The following is a 19,732-nucleotide window of genomic DNA, read 5'->3' as shown; positions in this document are numbered from 1 at the left end:
CACGTGTGAACCCAGCACTGCCACGTGCCAGGTTAACCCATGACATGGACTGAACACCAAACTGTTCTGGAGCACTTTTCCCCCTTGCACAATCATCTCCAGGGCACTGCTACCCAGCAATACCATCCAGACAGTATGTAGAAGCCATTATCCACATTACAGCAGCTCCAGAGGAGCTTCCAAGCACTGGGCATGCTGGATACACACTGCAAAGCTCTACCTTGTGTCACCTGCAGCTACCCAGGGACACAGAGGCCACTGCAGGAACCTCTCTCCTGGCACTCTTGCAACTGCTGCACTGAGAGCTCCACTCTGGCCTTCTTGGCCACCACACAGCCCCCTGTGCCATCCCTGCTGCTTCTGAGGAATTACAGCTGCCAGGAACTGCTCCATTCCCCTGCAGCAAGTGCTCTCCTGGTTCCAGAGCTCACACTTGACAGCAGAGGCTGTGAGCCAGCATCAAATATTTTAAGATTCTGCTTTTCTTTATTTAAAACCACTCTGTGATGATACCACATGACAACAACTTGGAGCTCCAGATGGGGATATTCCAGTCTGGAATTTCAATTCAGCAAACAGGAAGCCCCCAGGGTGTATCCTGTGGTGCATCTGTGCTGCAGGCAAGACAGGACGTGGCACTGCAGCTGACCCAGACACCCAGTGTGCAGAACTGATGCAGCAGCAGCAGCCTTTGAGACCCGGCTGGGCTGTGAACACACATCTTGAACTGTCACTGTAACCAAACCCACAGAGCTGACTGATCCCTGCCAGACATCAGTGTGTTCATGCCTTGTACTGCCCTCGTACCCCATTTACCTGTTACCAGTGCACACTGGGGTGGTAAACAGCAAAAGGGGCTCAGAGGTTCTGCTGCAAAAGCATCCTCTCATCAGCCAGTGAATATCAAGCCCTTTAAGACCCCACAGCATCAGGGAGGAGGGCACGCCCAACTGATCAAGATTGAAGCAGTCTCTTTACACACAATCTGCTAAAGGCAACAGGAAGAAGTCATTAAATAAAGTTACTTCAAATCTAACCTCTTTAACACAAGTCATGTGGATGCTGAAATGGCACAAATATAAAAATAAGTTTGCAAAAGTGACTGCAAAGCAATTCTGGCTGTCAGGACCTGGACTCCAGCATTCAGTTTCTTCTCCTGCAGCTAAACCCAACAGCTAAACCCAACAGCTAAACCAGCAAGGAGCTGTTTTCAATTAGTCTGCATCTACAAGCCTCCTAACACAAAAGAATGTTGGGATAATTGTGAAATAAGTGGTGCATTTTGATTTTAGCTGTACTGGATGGTTGACTCACGTGTGCAACCCTGGGCCAGATCCTCAGCTGCTGTGAAGGAACAAAAGCAGCGTCTGCAAAGCAGCTTTGCCACTGTGCAAAGAACCAGTGCAAGTCAGGGCTGATTATTCAGGGGCAGGGGTCAAAACCCAGGGTGTCCTCTGCCAAACCCAGTGACAGCCACCAGCACTGCTACAGCAGGGCTGGGCTTGAGAGAAAGACATCTCACATCAGCATCAGGGATGTTTGCTCTTGGTAGGGTATGACCTGCTGTGCAGGATGAGAGAGTAAGGATGATGGAGAAGGAATATTTCTGCTGCTTACTCCATGAGAAATAATTTCTGATTCTAAATAAACCTGCAATGCTTATAGCCTGAATTTGCCACTCAGCTTGTTAGAACTCCTGACACTCAAACTGTACTGAGCCAAAACAGACTTAGACAACCTTTATTTCCTATTTTCTCTTACCTGTGAAATAAAGAAGTCCAGATCAACTAAATGTAAAGAACAGTGAAGGCTTATAAGAACTGGAGAGGGACTTTGGATGAGGGCATGGAGTGACAGGTCAAGGGGGAATGGCTTCTCACTGCCAGAGGGCAGGGTTAGATGGGATATTGGGAAGGAATTTTTCCCTATGAGGGTGTGGAGGCCCTGACACAGGTTGGGCAGAGAAGTTCTGGCTGTCCCTGGATTCCTGGAAGTGTCCAAGGCCAGGTTGGACAGAGCTTGGAGCAACTTGGTCTAGTGGAAGGTGTCCCTGCCCTTGGCAGGGGTGGAACTGGATGGGCTTTAAGGCCCCTTCCAACCCAGACCATTCTGGGATTCTATGAACACTGAATTCCCATTACAGTCAGAAAAGGGAACCATGGAGCTGCCTGGAGGTGCAGGCAGCAGATGACCAGACTTTCACCTGCAGACACAGGCAGGGAAATCGTGAGCTGCTACTTATGTATCAGAGTCTGAGTGATGCCTGAGATACAAACTGCCCCCACCCTACACGTGCCCCCCAAACACCCACCCACCCCACCCAGCAGTGCAGTATCAGCAGGACCCCTCTGTCCTGGCAGCTCCATTCCCCCTCCCAGCAGTGCCACAGCAGCAGCAGGACCCTCTGTCCTGGCAGCTCCACTCCCCCTCCCAGCAGTGCCACAGCAGCAGCAGGACCCTCTGTCCTGGCAGCTCCATTCCCCCAACCCCCAGTGCCACAGCAGCAGGACCCTCTGTCCTGGCAGCTCCACTCCCTCTCACAGCAGTGCCACAGCAGCAGGACCCTCTGTCCTGGCAGCTCCATTCCCCCTCCCAGCAGTGCCACAGCAGTAGGACCCCCCTGTCCTGGCAGCTCCACTCCCCCTCCCAGCAGTGCCATAGCAGCAGTAGGACCCCCCTGTCCTGGCAGCTCCACTCCCCTCCCCCTCCCAGCAGTGCCACAGCAGCAGCAGGACCCTCTGTCCTGGCAGCTCCACTCCCTCTCACAGCAGTGCCACAGCAGCAGGACCCTCTGTCCTGGCAGCTCCATTCCCCCTCCCAGCAGTGCCACAGCAGTAGGACCCCCCTGTCCTGGCAGCTCCATTCCCCCTCCCAGCAGTGCCACAGCAGCAGGACCCTCTGTCCTGGCAGCTCCACTCCCCCTCCCAGCAGTGCCACAGCAGCAGCAGGACCCTCTGTCCTGGCAGCTCCATTCCCCCTCCCAGCAGTACCACAACAGCAGCACCCCCCTGTCCTGGCAGCTCCATTCCCCCTCCCAGCAGTGCCACAGCAGCAGCAGCACCCCCCTGTCCTGGCAGCTCCACTTCCCCTCCCAGCAGTACCACAACAGCAGGACCCCCCTGTCCTGGCAGCTCCACTCCCCCTCCCAGCAGTGCCACAGCAGCAGCAGGACCCCCCTGTCCTGGCAGCTCCACTCCCCCAGCAGGAAACGCTGCCCAGCCCTGCCCGTGTGTGTGCTCAGCTCAGGAGCCCCGGCTGCCAGTGCTCAGACATGTGTCAGCACACGCCGTGGGCAGCCAAGAAAGGAGGTCAAGCAGAAAGCAGCACTGACTCACATCAGGCACATGGGGGGCTCCACAGCAGCCCTGTCTCAGGGTCCAGCTGCACACACAGCCAGAGCTGGTGCTCTGCACACTTCCAAACACCTGATCCACGTTCTCTTTCCAACACCACGACATGTCTGTAGGTGACAGTGCAGAAAGACCCCTCTCTTGCAGCAGAAAGCATAAACTACTCTTAGCAGCAGTAGGAGCTGAACACAAACTGTGCTGTCAACGTGGCAAGAGGACCAAACCACTGCCAAGAGCTGTCAGGGGTTTCTCATTTACACCACTAGTGCAGCAATTCAAATTCTCCATCATGTACAGAACTCTCATAAGGTCCCTGGGAGGTTATTGCAGACCTGTAGCTTTAGGGAGCATCCTAAGCAATTTTAGTGAATCCTATAAAGTGTGTGAAAATGGCAGATGTAACCTGTAAGCATGAAGGGCTGAGGCACTACTAAAAATAATGGGAACACAACACCCTACTGCTTTCAAAGCTAAAACCCTCCAGCTAAAGCTCTCTCATCTAACCTAATAATTCATTGCAAATAACATTAAATATGCAATCTCTCTCTCAGCTCTGTTTTCTACACAAATGTGCATGAAGGACTTGCCCACCCAAACCAAATTCTCATCCCCACACATCACAGAAGGCTCACAAATATTTGTCAGAGTATGTTTTCACTCATGAGCTTCGTGTGCACCTCTCCTGGATTTTCCCCTCACTATAACATTTTAGTATAAAAAACCCTTTTAGCTTTCTAACTGCAACTGCTACACAAAAAAAAGGAAAAGTAAGTTTATACTTGGAGGTTTTCTTGGCTGTAAGATAAAATCAGAAGACATGCAATGTCAAACCTGCTGATCTAATTCAAGGGAAGACAAGATCAGGCCTAGAGAGGCATGGACAATCCATTGGAGGGAACAGCTCCATTTAAAAGGAGACACACAAAAAAAGGATAAAATGGAAAGGAAAACCATGACAGAAGTCAAGGTTCTTTTCAAGTGTAAGGGATAAAAGCGTCCAGCACTGGTTATAATTTGAAGAGTATTTTATTTTTGATCCTTTACTGTGAGCCCAAGTTAGGAACAAAGCAGGTGAAAGAAACTACAGTGAACTTGGACAGGTGTGAGAAAACCACCCTTTGTTTAAACCTCTTCTGGAAGGGAGAGCAAGAAAAAAGAAAAAAAATCAGAATTCCCAAATGACCAGAAAACACCTGCTAAACTGATTCCCTTTTATCTCCCCCAGATGCACAGGATTGGCAAAGGGAGCAAGAAGGGGAATGTCCTTCCAAGGACTTGGGACATACCTCAGATCTCCTGCCTGCAAATACTCAAACACATGATGCAGCAGCATTAGTGAGGAGCAGAGTGTAAATGCAGAGACAATTACCCTGGCACACAGTAACAAAGGCATCAACAGCAAGGCAGGGCTCGTCTGTGGAGCACAGCCCCCAGCTGGGCAGAGGATGAGCTCACACACAGTCCAAGGAGGATAAACCACGTTCCTGGTTCCAGGGCTCAACAAAGGGCATGGGAAGCACCATTTCTGTGGGCCAGGTCAGGAAGGAAGGAATTGTTCACCTCATTTGGCCGTGACAACTCTATTTCTCAGACTCCCCTATGTGAGCAAAGCACACACAACTGTTTTCTATAGTGGGGTCCAAACATTGGAGGTTCTCAGGGAAAAACACTTTTCCTAACTTACTTCCTGTGGTCTCTTTAGGCTGGCATGAGCTGTGACCCTCCCCATTATACAGAGGAGGAATTAAACACAAGTATGTAAGGCTGAACTGTGTCTAGAGATCTGTAAAACTCGGGGTGTCTTGAGGTCAACACTGTGGCCTCTGCTTTCCTACCACAGCCTGAGACCTCGGCACTCCAAAGGTTCCCACAGAGTAGTTGAGGGGAAAAGATGAAAGCAGTCAGTGCTGAGGAAGCTGCTGTCAGATTTATGGTGAAGCAGCTTAACAGCAATACCACGTGCTGAGGAGCAAAACAGCTTCACTACACGCCCACTCTCCCTGCAACACTTCCAGCAGCTGACAGCTGGTACCTGACAGCTCTGGAGATCCACGCTGCCTCCTCACTCAGGGGAGCTCCATCTGAGCACACCAACTGTGGGAACAGTCTGCATTCAGCTCAGTCTGCACAGACCACCAGCACACTGAAATGCTGCTTTCCAGTACCAGATCCTGCTGTGAATATATGATTTCCACAGGGCAGCAGGGTGGGACTAAGGGTCTGTAGTCAGCTCCCTACTCCACTGCACAATCCTCTGGCTGACTGTGGACATGGAACTTCTTCTTAAGAAAGAGAACTAATAACTTTGCTAAGGTTTGCTCAGCAACTAAAGGATGACATTCACAATCCCAGCTCTGAAATCCCATGGAATTTTATCCTGTTATGCTGAAAAACTGAAAGCAAATAAAGCTAACCCACTTGAAAACTAAACTCATCAGGGCTTGGCCTTTAGGCATGTGCTAACAAGCTTACAGAGGATTTGTCTCAAGGCAGTTCTCCTGTATTAGCAGCCAATCGATTGAGAAGCATCTGGTGGTGGGATTATCCTGCTAATAGAGACAACAGGAATGTGGAGAGGTATGCGTGGAGCAAAGGCTACCAGTACCTTCATCACCAGTACTGTGTCTGATTCTCACTCAGGATGCACTGAGAGCAAAGAATACAGCCAGGGCAACTTCACCACCACACACCAGCCCCACACTGGTCAGGGCACTTCCATGGCCTGGTACTGGTTTAGCTGTTAAAAGACACAGCAAATCTGGGTAAGACTTGGGGAAAAAATGGAGGTGGGGGTGTGGATTTGGGAGGGAGCTCAACAGTCACCAAACAAAGTGTTCATCTGGATGATCAGACAGCAAATTGAACTCTCAGCTGCTGCTCCCTTTGGGGTGTGTTATTCACACTGAGGTAAAAACAAACTACCTCAGTTTTAACTAGTGAAATAGAAGAGTGAAGGCTTTTTTGGATAAAACAACTCTTATGGCATATATTTCCCAGAAATCTAGAAGAGGCAACATTGTCAAGAGGAACACAGAGTAGACATTCCCTTCTACTCATGGGAATTTCAGCTGCCTGCAATGGCTGCAGCTTTCCATCTTCATTCTTGGGCTCTAACAGACTAAAGAAACTGGTGTCCTTGCTCAGCACCGAAGGGACAAGGGAGGCTAAAAGTGGCAAAATACCAAGTCTCAGGGACTGAAATGGCCAACAGATTAAAAACCAAAGCCTTGTAAGACTCCATAAGCATCTTGGGACTTTGCCCACATGCTCAAGGCTGCCCTTGAAATGCAAACAGCAAACCTTTCAGAAGGGTATTTGACTTACACCTAGTTGTGATGGAGTCCAGATTATCACTTAAGGCAGCTGTCATGGTCACAACAGCTTTCTGCATCACCTCTGAGTGAGCTTCAACTGCAGCCCTCAAGCCCCTCATGGAAATCACAAAACTGGGAGAAAGATCTCCCAACAGTGCAATCACGGAGTAGACAAGGAAGCAAAATAAAAAAGAATTTGTAGAAAGATTTCCAGCTTTTAACCAAATCCAAAAGCTCAGTATCATTCAGAATCCAGTTCTAGATACATCCATTCTACAGTGCTGACTGGGATCACATCTGGAGAGACTCTGAACCAAGTGGCATTTAGTGACAAGGCAGACAGGGTACCTGGCCACAAACCAACCATGCCTGACTGAATGTCACAACTTTTATCCTTCCTTGTCAAAGAATAGTTACAGAAAGTTGGGTTTTGTTGGGTTTTTCCCCTCCTATCAACTAAACAAGCTTTCTTAAAATACTGAGATATTGATTCTTATTTTTCCTGGAAAATTGAAGGACAGCTGAGCCTCTGTTCCTGCACTGATCCCAGAGATGCAGCCCAGCTCACAGCCCTCCCCCTGGCCCGAGGCTGCACCCTCAGCAGCTGGAGCAGCAGAAGTGCTGAGTGGTACTCACTGCCATGACGAGCTCAAAAGGGTATTTGTAGACTCGAACTGGAGACTGGTATTTCTGCACCATTTTTACCACACACCTGGAATAGAAAGAAATCAAAAAATTTTAGATCCAAACAGCACAATACATACTAAGCAATTTTCACAGACCTTACTAGAAGTTTTTATTCTGTTCACAAACAGAGAGGATATATATTAAGTAGAATATCTCATGGAGTAAGTGGCAGAGACAGAAGAGACAGGTTCCTGCAGTGCCAGGCCAGGGCTGTGTCCAGCACCATCCTGTGCTGTTTGCCAACAACTTAGAGATCCAACAACTCACAATAATTAAAGCACGAAACAGAGATGTAAGCCAGAATCACTCATACTCTGGGGGAGGAGTCTCTCTTAGGAGTCTTACAAAGCTTACATGGTGATTTTTCCCCCTATCCTCTTTTCCTACATTACATTTATAATCATTAGGCAAAATCTTCCTTGTTAAACGTTTCCTCAGCTTCCCAAATCTCGGTGTTTTAAATGCATTTGTGCACCCAGTGGCATTGAGTTGTTTTAGCCCACTGAAAGGGAGGAAAAGGAAACAGCCTGCTGAAAGAACATGCCTGATGCTAAGCTGGCAATCACATCCCACTGCCTGGATGCCCACTGTTCCAGCCGAACTGAGGCAAGAACTGCAGGCAATGGGAAGAATTCAGTCCTCAGCATTTCACTGCTCCCAGCCACCTCTCACTGTTCTCATCAGGATTCCTCCCTCAGACTCTCTTGCCAGGGTTTTAACCCTCAAATATGCATCAGTAACCAGCATCTCAAGGAAGCACATAAACCATTTAAAAAAAGGTTATTAAGCTGCTTTCTGCAAATCCTTTAGGAATTCCTTTGTATTGCTCCCTCTCGTACCATCTACAAGCATGAGGAATACAAAAGGCTGGATGGCTGGTTGGACGCTGAGCTGATTCTACCCCACTCAGATTCCACTGCTGAGCAGACACAGCCCTCGGCAACGTGACGCAGTGTGGCACTGAACTCAACAGTCAGAGCAGTCAGACAACTTATCCTTGACATTTTAAGCCCAAAACCAGAGCTAAAACATGGATTAAGATGAAAAGAGCAATAGATTCTCCCTCAAAGACTGCTGAAAATCTAAGTAAGGGAGAGGGGGAAAAGGACTTTGAAAAGTTTGAGTACCTGAGAACGGGGAACATTTGTAGAAATAGGGTGGCACAAGCAGACAGTTCCTCTGCAGATCCTCACGTTATCCAAGGAGCACAGACCAGGACTTGCTGGATCTCTGAGGTTTAACTGGTGCTATAAGCCAGTTGCACTGGTGCTGAGCCAGTCAGTGCAGAGAGAACTCAGGGGCAGAGCACCCAAGCCCCAGTGCAGGAGCGGGGCAGGGCCGAGCTGGGCTGTGATCGGGTATCGGACACCCGAGCCAGGAGGCACCGGGCACCTTGGAGGGCAACCCTGTAACATGATTAGGCCGGTGGGAACCTTCCCCCTGAGCACAAATAGAGCACCAGCAGCCTCAGGGAGCTATTTAGCTGGGGTCTTCTGACCCTGCCTGCTACACCAGGAACACCTGCAGCTCTGCAGGGGAGGGTCAGGGACCTCCACACAGCAAGTCTGAGGACAGAGCAGTCAGTCTGGAATCACCCACAGCCCAGAAATGAAGTCACAGAACAGCGGGATGGCACAAGCTGCAGCTCAGCAGCCTTCACGATGCTGCCTGGACATATCCCCTGCTCCCTGGCAGCTGCTGTACCTACTGCCACAGGTTTATTGCCTTCTACTTCTCCAGCTGAAGGAAGGTTGAGAAAAAGGCAGTGACTATTATATCCACAGGGAGCTGCAAAAAAGACAGCTGGTAACTCACACCTGCCCTAGAAACCCTTCATACCTCAGGGGGGGAGTGCAGTGGCAGCAGACCTTCTATGCCCTCTCCTCAAAAGAAAGCTGTGAGACAGTCATTCTGCTCCTCAAAGCGTGAGGGACTCCTGCTAGAATTCCTGAGAAAAAGAAACAACAGAAAAGGCAGTGAAAGGTGGGCACTCAGCACACCAAGCTACAGATGAGGACTAGCACTGATAAGGACAAAGACTCCCACGTGTTACCACTGGGCTGGATTACCTCAAAATATGCATCCTCCCAGGGCTTTAACACCAAAGGCATTTCTAAAGTCATCTCATGTCTTCCACTCAAAATACAAACAGATATGTTCAACCCCCTTGTAAAGAAAACCAGAAAGAAATGACACAACCATAGAGTGTGTCTGCTCCTTAAACATCCACCCAAACCCAATTCCAGCTCCACAGTTCCCAGCCTGACTTCCTATTTGCATCTGGCTAAAAAACAATAATAGGAGAAACAGCTCAGGTGGAGAGCAGTGACCCACTAAACTGCAGCATGACCACTTAGAAACCCCAGCTCACAGCTGGAGGCACAGCTGGAGCATCCATGGGTAACACCAGGGAAGAGCTCAGTTCCAGCTGGCCAAGCCCAGAGTGGTTGGTAAGAATTCAGAGAGGCTGGAGCTGTCAATACACTGAAGCAACAGATCTAGCAGACAATAACCATCCCAACAGTAACAACTTCAACCACCCCAATTATATGTTAAGAATAGTTCCATTGTTGCACACCTGAACCCAGAAAACAGCAGCAGCCACCACATTTCACACACTCACAGCAGTGCCCACAGCACAGAGATCCAAGAGCCTCAGCTCCCCACGGCCGCCTTTCGCTACAGCCCACACAGCAACTCCCCCCCGAGCCAAGACATTGTAGATTAAATGCACAACAAGCCCCAAATCAAAGCCCCCCAGCCCTGCTTGTCATCCAGGCACAGAACTCAGTCAGCTCGTTTCATGTTGAGCTGCCTGTTGGATGGGGGAGCTGGGCAGCAAGTGACTTTGGGAACTTCTCCCACCTGTGGTGGCTTCTTTTCAGATGGAACAGAACAACTGAGCAGGTTTCTGTGGGGGGTTTTTCGTTGTTTTCGACAAAGAACTGCTGAAAATAGCAGAATTCCAGACTTCCTCAAATAAACACGACACCAGCTGTGGCACCCAGCTAAGCTGATATTTCCACTTAGAAAAGGGGGACTCTACAGGGTTGTAATCCTTCCTCCCTCCTTCTGGAGAGAGGTGGAGAGTGTGACATTTCCTCTGCCTGAAATGCCTTTCACTTAGTGACTCATGATTTAGAAATTGATGCTTTTTACACATAATAATAAGACAGTATCAAGCTACAGGATATTTATTAGAGCTTTTTCACCTATAAACTTAAAAACAAGTCTTTTGAAGCTTGGTATAAGGAAGGCTCAGGGTGGAATGGAGCCTGAGTAAGCCTTTTCTGTCTTTCCAAAGCAGGTATCTGCTCAGGCAGGACTTGATCTCACCCCTGAGAAATACCTGCAGAGCAGGGATGAAGCAGTGGAGCCTGGGCACTGCTCTGTACCCCTGGCAGAGGGGCCTGGAATTCTGCTATGGATCATAATCATCAACAGGCAACACAAACATTCAAACAAAAACATTCACACAGTCTTTACCACACAAAAGGGTCCTTTTGGCTGAGGGGAAGAAGAAAACAGAGCAGCACTCTGCTCGCAAAGCCTGGCAGAGCTGTTTCTCTTCCATGTATCAAAACAAGCTCCGTGCCAAATAATTCCACACCTTCATCTCCTAAGTTAATTTTCTCCCCTAAGAATCACCGTGGAACTTCTATGCACAGCAACACACTAAATCCGTGACATTTGCCAGCCCTCAGCAGGAGATCAGCATTCCTGAAGGAAAGCCCCTCATTTCTCACCTCACTATTCCACAGAAAGTCACACCACACCATTTTATCCACCCACACTAGAGGCAATAGGTCAATACTCAAATACAAGTTAAGAACGGAGACATGGAATCACAGAGTGCTTTGCATTGGGAGGACCTTAAAGTCCATCTTTGTTCCAGCCCTGAGAGCATCTCCATGGCTTCCTCTGGACTTGCTCTAGCAGGTCCACATCTTTCTTGTGCTGAGCACCCCAGCCTTCAGCTTATCACATAAAACAAGAGTAGATCCAGGCAGCAGGTCACCTGACAGTGCAACAAAGCACTGGCATTAAACTGTTTCAGCCTGCCTTGACTGAAGTTTTCAGCTGTATTTCCCTTGAACACAGGCTCTCATTATCCCAACTCGATCAGCAGTGCCATCAACACAAACCCCTTCTCACAATGTACAAGCAGATTTTACCACTTGGAGGAGTTAAGCCAAGTGACCCGGTGAACACACTCGGTCTAATGAGAAGCTGGGCTAAAAACAGAGAATCACAGACTGGTTTAGAAGGGACCTTAGAGCCCATCTAATCCCACCCCCTGCCATGGACAGGGACACCTTCCACTCTCCCAGGTTGCTCCAAGCCCTGTCCAACCTGGCCTTGGACACTTCCAGGGATGGGGCAGCCACAGCTTCTCTGGGCACCCTCTAAAATCTCTTGGTGCATTTCACAGCCACGTGCCCGGGTCACCTTTTGAGTTTATAGACACTTCGGGGCAAGTTTTAGGGTATATTTTCTGAACCCCAGGCCCCGTGGGGAGCTCGGCAGACGCTGTTCCCGGCTCTCCGGGCCGGTCCCGCTCCCAGCCCGCTCCGGGGCTCAGCCCGCCCCGCTCCATCGCCCATCCCGCCGCCTCCGAGCAGGACACGACCCTCACAACTCCCACCCGGCTGTTCTTTTTCAGCAGACCCGAAGCGACCGAGCCCCCCGCGCGGGTCTGCACCGGCTCCCTCCCCGATCCCCGAGGATTACTGGAACTTCCCTCTCGGCTTCCCGTGGCCGAGCGATGGCGGGTCCCGGCGCCGCCTCACGCACCGGCCCGGCCCGGGGCGGGCAGAGCCCCCCGGCCCGCAGCGCTCCCTCCGTGTGCCCGCACACTAACCCGAGGGACCCGCGGGGGCTCCGGCACCCCACCCCGCACACCCCGCACCCCGCACATCCCACACCCCACCCCGCACACCCCGCACCCCGCACATCCCACACCCCACCCCGCACACCCCGCAGCCCGCACATCCCACACCCCACCCCGCACACCCCGCACCCCGCACATCCCACACCCCACCCCGCACACCCCGCACCCCGCACACCCCGCACATCCCACACCCCACACCGCACACCCCGCACATCCCACACCCCACCCCGCACACCCCGCGTCCCGCACGGCACAGTCCTTATCCCGCACCGCACCCTGCACCGCACACCCCACACCCCACACCCCGTATCCCATATCCCACATCCCCTACCCCGCATCCCACATCCCGCACACCCCGCACATCCCACACCCTGCACCCCGCACACCCCGCGTCCCGCACATCCCACACCCCACACCGCACACCCCGCATCCCGCACGGCACAGCCCTTATCCCGCACCGCACTTCCCGCACCGCACACCCCGCACCCCACCCATCCCGCACCCTGCACCGCACACCCCACACCCCCCACATCCCGCACCCCGCACTCCATATCCCACACCCCACCCCGCACCGCACACCCCGCACACCCCGCACCCCACACCGCACACCCCGCACCCCACACCGCACATCCCGTACCCCGCACTCCATATTCCACACCCCACCCCGCACCGCACACCCCGCACCCCACACCGCACATCCCGTACCCCGCACCGCACACCCCACCCCGCACACCCCGCATCCCGCACCGCACATCCCGTACCCCGCACCGCACACCCCACCCCGCACACCCCACCCCGCACATCCCACACCCCACCCCGCACACCCCGCATCCCGCACCGCACACCCCACACCGCACATGTCGCATCCCGCACCGCACACCGCACATCCGGCACCCCATAACCCTCATCCCACATTTCGTATCCCGCACCACACATCCCGCACCACACATTCCGCACCTCATACCTCGCATCCCATATCGCTCATCCCGCACCGCACACCGCACACCGCACACCCCGCACCCCATATCCCACATCCCCCACCCCGCATCCCCCCCCCATATCTCACATCCCACACCCCATATCCCACATTCCACATCCCGCACCTCCCTCCTTTCACTCGGTCCCGGTCCCGTCCCTCTCTCACCGCTCCCTCCCGGCTCTCCCGGCGCTCCCGCCCCGCTCCCTTCTCCGTTCCCTCCCCGCCCCGCAGGCCCCGCCCCCGGCGCTGTCCATTGTGCTGCGGGAGGGGGAGGGGGGAACACGGGCAGGACCCGCCCCCGCGCACGTGCGCGGGGGCGGGTCCTGCCCGTGCCCCCCCCCCGCCCCGTCCCCCCTCCCGGTGTGCGTGAGCCATTCCATGTGTCCTGTCCCTCCATCCCTTGTCCCAAGTCCCTCTCCAGCTCTCCTGGAGCCCCTTTAGGCACTGCAAGGGGCTCTCAGGTCTCCCAGAGCCTTCTCCTCTCCGGGTGAACACCCCCAGCTCTCCCAGCCTGGCTCCAGAGCAGGGGAGCTCCAGCCCTGGAGCATCTCTATGGCCTCTCTGGGCTTGCTCCAGCAGCTCCACGTACTTCCTGTGCTGAGGACCCCAGAGCTGGACTCATCTCCAAGTCTCCCATAAGGGACAATAACAAGGGATGTGTGTGAGAAGAGGAGGCTCAGAGGTGACCTCAGCACTGTCTGGAACTGCCTGAAGGGAAGTTCTGGCCAGGTGGGGGTTGGTCTCTTCTCCCAGGCACTCAGCAATAGGACAAGGGGGCACGATGGGCTCAAGCTCTGCCAGGGGAAATTGAAGTTGGAGATCAGAAACAAATTCTTTGCAGAGAGAGTGCTCAGGCATTGGAATGGGCTGCCCAGAGAGGGGGTGGATTCCCCATCCCTGGAGGTTTTTCAGCTGAGCTTGGCCGTGGCACTGAGTGCCATGATCTGGTAAAGGGACTGGAGTTGGACCAAGGGTTGGACTTGATGGTCTCGGAGGTCTTTTCCAACTCAATCCATTCTATGATTCTGTCATTCCGTGATTTCAGGAAGAAGTTCTTTACAGAAAGAGTGGTCAGGCATTGGAATGGGCTGCCCAGGGAGGGGGTGGATTCTCTGACCCTGGAGGTTTTTAAGGTGACACTGGACGTGGCACTCAGTGCCATGATCTGGTAATCAAAGTGGGGTTGGATTAAGGGTTGGACTTCATGGTCTTAGAGGTCTCTTCCAACCAAACTGATTTTATGATTCTACGATTCTACAATCTCATCCCATCCTGCAGAGTGGGCACGGCCCCAAGGCTGCCAGAGCTCCAGGAGTGTTTGGACAACACTCTCAGAGACAGGGTGGGATTGTTGGAGTGTCTGTGCAGGGCCAGGAGTTGGACTGGATGATCCCTGTGGGTCCCTTCCAGCTCAGGGGATTCCATGATTCTATCATTCTTCCCAGACTGGCACCTGCCCTGGAGGAGGAGGAACTCCCTCAGGTCAGGGCTGGAGGAGGCAGAGCCACAGCTCCCAAACACAATCCAGTCCTGCTCATCACAAGCAGCCCTTCACGAGGCTGAGTCCTGCTCTCCTCAGCCCTGAACTCTATCAGTGCATTGTGCTGTTGGATTTATTACATGACTATAAACTCACACTCTGAGCACCCACTCCCATAACTGAAATCTCCAGCAAGGTGCCAGGGGGTGACCCAGCCAGGTGATGCTGAGGAGGACACTGGGAAGCATCCTCTGGGACACTGGGAAGCATCCTCTGGGACACTGGGAAGCATCCTCACCTCGCAGGCTCCTCCTCTCCCGCTGTCTCTGAAACTCAGTGCATGAGCCCTGGGGACACTGTCCATGCCCTGTGCTTGGGAGCACATGGGGAGTGGGGCCTGTTTGCCAAGCCATGTGCTGGGGAGAGGCTGTGGCAGAGAGTTGTCACCACCCAGGGATGGCCATTGAGGACATGGCTCTGTGGAAGAACCAATGTCCAGGCTGGAGAAGTTTGGGGTGGCAGCGAGAGCTGCTGGGCAGGTGTGTGGTCCTGGGGCACCAGCAGTGCTGGAGGAGAGGGATGTGGGAGACCAGCTTGGGAGTGCTTTGCACCTCCAAGGCCTCGTTTCAGCATCTTCCAAGGGACCAAAGGCTACTTTGTCTGATGTTACTGAAATAACATCACATTTACTGCTGCTTTGTCTTTTCCTGCCTCCTTATCACTTCCAGCTGCAGTGCCCCCTTGTCTGGGGGCATTTCAGGATGCTGTGGGCCCATTTCAGATCAGCAATACTTCCTGAAATGTTCTGCTATCTCAGACCAAGGAGTCCAGCCTGACATTACTCTGAAAACAACGAACCCATGACCATCAAATGGCAAAGCTCCCAAAGCTGCAGCCTCTGGAGTCAGAGCACTTTTCTGAAAGGCCTTCCCACAACAGCTGGGCATCAAACCCCACAAAGCTACCCCAGGCCTGCAACATCCACATTCCCTTTATAAATAAAAGTTCAGAATATATAAAAATATTTATTTATAAATAAATATTCTAAATTTCCCATTCAGAATGCAACTTTTTTCCCCAAAGGTATTATATTTCTCTCCCATTCCTCATTCACTGTTTCCATCCTCTTGCCACAAAACTTACACCAACCTGTAACTACTTTGTGCCCTAATTGTGGTAGTTTTCTTTTTGTTCTATTCATAAAAGCTGGATGAGAGTTTGGTAAGTCCCATCCTGTCCTTTTCTCTGCTGGGCAGCCCTGACTATAATTCCCATTTTCCAACATTTGTTTTCTCTCCTGCTGCCAAAAGGTCACCTTGGCATTTTCCAGTGTCAGTCACCTTTTTCCCTGATGCAGATCACTGTCTGGAACTCCCTGAAGGGAAGTTCTGGCCAGGTGGGGGTTGGTCTCTTCTCCCAGGCACTCAGCAATAGGACAAGGGGGCACGATGGGCTCAAGCTCTGCCAGGGGAAATTGAAGTTGGAGAGCAGAAAAAACTTCTTTGCAGAGAGAGTGCTCAGGGATTGGAATGGGCTGCCCAGAGAGGGGGTGGATTCCCCATCCCAGGAGGTTTTTAAGGTGAGATTGGCCGTGGCACTGAGTGCCATGATCTGGTAAAGGGACTGGAGTTGGACCAAGGGTTGGACTTGATGATCTCGGAGGTCTTTTCCAACCCAATCCATTCCATGATTCTATTCTATGATTCTATGAAAGCCAGCTCTCCACAGATTCCCAAGAGCCTTGAAGTCTCTGACTGTCTTCCACCTACCAGGACAGGGTTCTTGCCTCAAGGGCTGGCCCTGACCCCCTGTATTTCTCTTGGGAGCTGCTCAGAATGAAGTTCTCACTCCACAGCAGCTCAGCTCAGGAACTGCTGCCAGTCCCACAGTTAGAAAGGAGAAAGTCTTCCAGGAAGGATGTTTGGCTGGAGATACCATTCAGCCTCCACTTCCTCCATTACCAAGGAGGGGCCTTTCACTGCAAACTCTCTCTTGGTCTCAACTTTTCTGCCTCATCTGTTGGCAAAAAATTAAAGAACTCAACAGAAGTTCGAGCGAGTCGGTGCATCACATGCAGAGAAAGCTGGTAGGGATTGTTCCTGGTGTTGGTATTTCTGGTTACCTTACTATGAAAACCTCAGAAGAAGCTGCAAAGGAGGTTTGTGGCAACACTGCAGTCACTGAGGCCAGAAAACTGTGGTCTGTCATGGGGGTTCTGGGGCAGACTCAGCTCTGAGCAGGAGAAAGATCCGTCCCGACCCCTGAGGAGAAGCAGAGAGGGAAAGGCAGCCCCACACCAGCAGCCCAGCCCTTCCCACACCGTCACACTGGGGAGGTGCTTTCCAGCCCCTTTCACCTGTTCAACCACCCTGAGAAAATCAGCACTGTTGAAACATTAAAGAGACTCTTTAAAAATTCAGCAGTAAAGTTCACCTGCTTTTTAGAGCCATATTTCAAGCAGTGTGGAAGTGGATTCCTACTCTCTAAACCTGGGCTTCAGTCCAGGTGTCACCGAGTGGAGCCGGGAGCAAGAGGCTCTGGAGGCTCCAGTGCTGGGAGGGACTCACCAGCCCTCTCCACTGCAGTGGTCAGGGCTGGATTGCACCTCCACATCTCTGCAGAGAGACCTTTAGCACTTGCTCTGTTTCACCAAGACTAAGCAAAAGTTGGATTTGTTGTTTTGAGAGCCAGCAAAAGCTGAAATATTGAGGCTTTCTTCACTTTCTTCACTGGAAACACAGATCAGCAGTACCTGATCCCACACCACTCACAGATACTCTTATGCCTCTTGTCCCCCCACATCCTGTGGGTCCCCAGGGCTTTGCCTTCCCCTGACACTCTCAGTCCTGTTTGTTTTCTGGTGCGAAACAGCTGAAATGAGCTGCCCAAGGTCACAGAGTGAGATGGCAGAGATCCCTGGCAGGGATGAAACTGGAGAGCTGAGGAGCTCGAGTCCAGCACATTTAGAGCAGATTGGGTTACCTTACCCATGGGACTGCAGATAAACAGCGTGGTAATGGCTCTCTGCTACATTCACCTTTCAACATGATGCCGAGCTGACTCCCTGCCCTCCTTCACTGCCTTTGCAGCTCTTCAAATAGATGCTCAGATCTTGTTTTGGTTTATTTTGTGAAGGAGAGAGGTCCCTCAGCTTCTGACCCACTAATTGTTAAAAACTGAATTTCTGCTTTGCATAAGAAAAATACAAAATAACCCCATCACATCGCTGATGGTTAAACCCCAAAGCTTCCAGCTCAACAGCTGACCCTGCTGATGCTCTTTAAATGCATCTTCATGAGTTTATCACGTGCTCTGTGTGGAACACACTCAGTTATGTCCATTTACAGGGACTCTGCATTTTCTCCTGTGGCTCATAAAATTATTGCCATTTTCCATTTTATCATAGAATCCCAGAATGGTTTGGGTTGGAAGGACTTTAGAGACCATCCTGTTCCACCCCCTGCCATGGGCAGGGACACCTTCCACTGCACCTTGTTCCAACAGCCAGCCTGGTCTTGGACACTCCCAGGGATGGGGCAGTCACAGCTTCTCTGCCCAACCTGTGCCAGGGCCTGCCCACCCTCACTGGGAGGAATTTCTTCCCAATATCTAATCTAACCCTACTGTCTTTCAGTTTGAATTCACTCTCCCCTTGTCCTGCCACTACATGCTCATAAAAAATCCCTCTCCCTCTTTCTTGTAGGTCCCTTCAGGTACCAGGAGGCTGCTCAGGGAGATCTGATACCATGCAGGACTCATTTTTATCACAAATACTCCTCCTCACTTCTGTGCAGTCACGCTGGGACCCTCTAAGACAGACTCTGAGATAAACACAGAACACTGCGACAGCAGCACATCTCCACAACCCTACAAGGCTGCTGAAATACTGCAAATGAATTCAGAATTCAGCTCTCTTGCAGTGCTAGACAGGCCCTGAGTAAATAAAACACATCCTGTTGGGTGACGTGTTCTGTGACTTCTCTCCATGTGCTGTTTGTTCCGTTATTGTTCCCCCTTCTGTCTCCCTGTAGCTCTGTGAGGAGACGTCAGCCTCGAGTTCTCCCTGATTCCACTTGCCTGGGAGTAAAGCATGACACAGGTTTGTTATTCTGGGTCACTGGAATCAGCATCACCTCCAGGAGCACAGCTCTCAGCAGAGCTCAGCTCTGAGCATTGCTCTGTGAAGGTAGTGGTTGGTAACAACGCTATTAATAGAGAGCACAAAGTTTTCTGTGCTCGAAGCAAAGGCAAAAAGAACATGATAAATTCAAAGAAAATATTGGGAACCAGCTAAGAAATATGAAAGCCTTGGAAAGCACACAATGGCTGATCCTTGCTCCACACAAGGATCTCCCGTGGCTGATGGGAACATGGAGGATTTCTTTTCCAGAGAGCACAGACCTGCTGGGGCTTTTTAAAATGTTAATTTCTTTCCAGCTCCTTTGCTAACAGACAGCTCAGGAGACCCCAAATCCAGTGGCCCTGGGACAGCATCCCATTGTTTCCACCCCTTGCCGTGTGCCAGCACCAACTGCAAAGTGCGTGTCTCACCCAAACCCTCACCCACCGGGATGCTTTGATACAAAATCTTCTTTCTTGGGACATTCCAATGCAAGTCTTGACTATGGAAGCAGCATCAAGGATATTCTCTTTTGGACCAGGTAACTGGTCCCTGCTGGGACAGGACTGGGCTGGGCCTTTCCAGCACTCAGGGAGGTGGAGTTCACTACTTGCATTTTGAGAAAATTCCACAATGCCCAGAGTTGGTATTAAAACTTCTGTTGATTTAGGCAAGGTTTAAGTTCAGCCCAAACAGTTCTGTTTGCCCCATAACTTGCCCCTTTTCTACCAGTTGTCCCACGTGCCGTTGGGAGGATGGAATGACACAGCACAGCCCAGACCTTCTGCTTCCCAAAATCTTGTTTGGGCTGTTCCCTGCCAAGGGGAGCAGTAGCCAGAGATGTCCCCAGGAGGCATATTCCAGCCAAAAGCTTTGGAAGACACACTGCCAGGAGCTTGTTGGGATCTGCC

The 19,732-nt window shown here is 51.7% G+C and overlaps 1 protein-coding gene across 3 annotated transcripts in view; it reads right to left on the bottom strand.

The window, feature by feature from the left end:
• SEC14L5 (SEC14 like lipid binding 5) overlaps positions 1-13,437 on the bottom strand; it is a 42,394-nt gene extending 28,957 nt beyond the window's left edge. The window contains exons 1-3 of one of the 3 annotated variants that reach the window (XM_071571011.1): positions 13,387-13,437; positions 9,191-9,299; positions 7,301-7,376 (exon numbers count right to left, since the gene is read on the bottom strand). In XM_071571011.1, the coding sequence (XP_071427112.1) occupies positions 7,301-7,363 (63 nt within the window). In that variant the 5' untranslated portion in view covers positions 7,364-7,376; positions 9,191-9,299; positions 13,387-13,437. The other 2 variants (XM_071571013.1, XM_071571012.1) reach the window with 2 other exon arrangements.
• Positions 13,438-19,732: the final 6,295 nt, after the last annotated feature.

The sequence above is a fragment of the Pithys albifrons genome, chromosome 16, assembly GCF_047495875.1.
Source record: "Pithys albifrons albifrons isolate INPA30051 chromosome 16, PitAlb_v1, whole genome shotgun sequence".
In the NCBI taxonomy this organism is placed as follows: Eukaryota; Metazoa; Chordata; class Aves; order Passeriformes; family Thamnophilidae; genus Pithys; species Pithys albifrons.
Note: the sequence above shows the minus strand (reverse complement) of the source record. Positions and strands in the feature narration are given on the sequence as shown.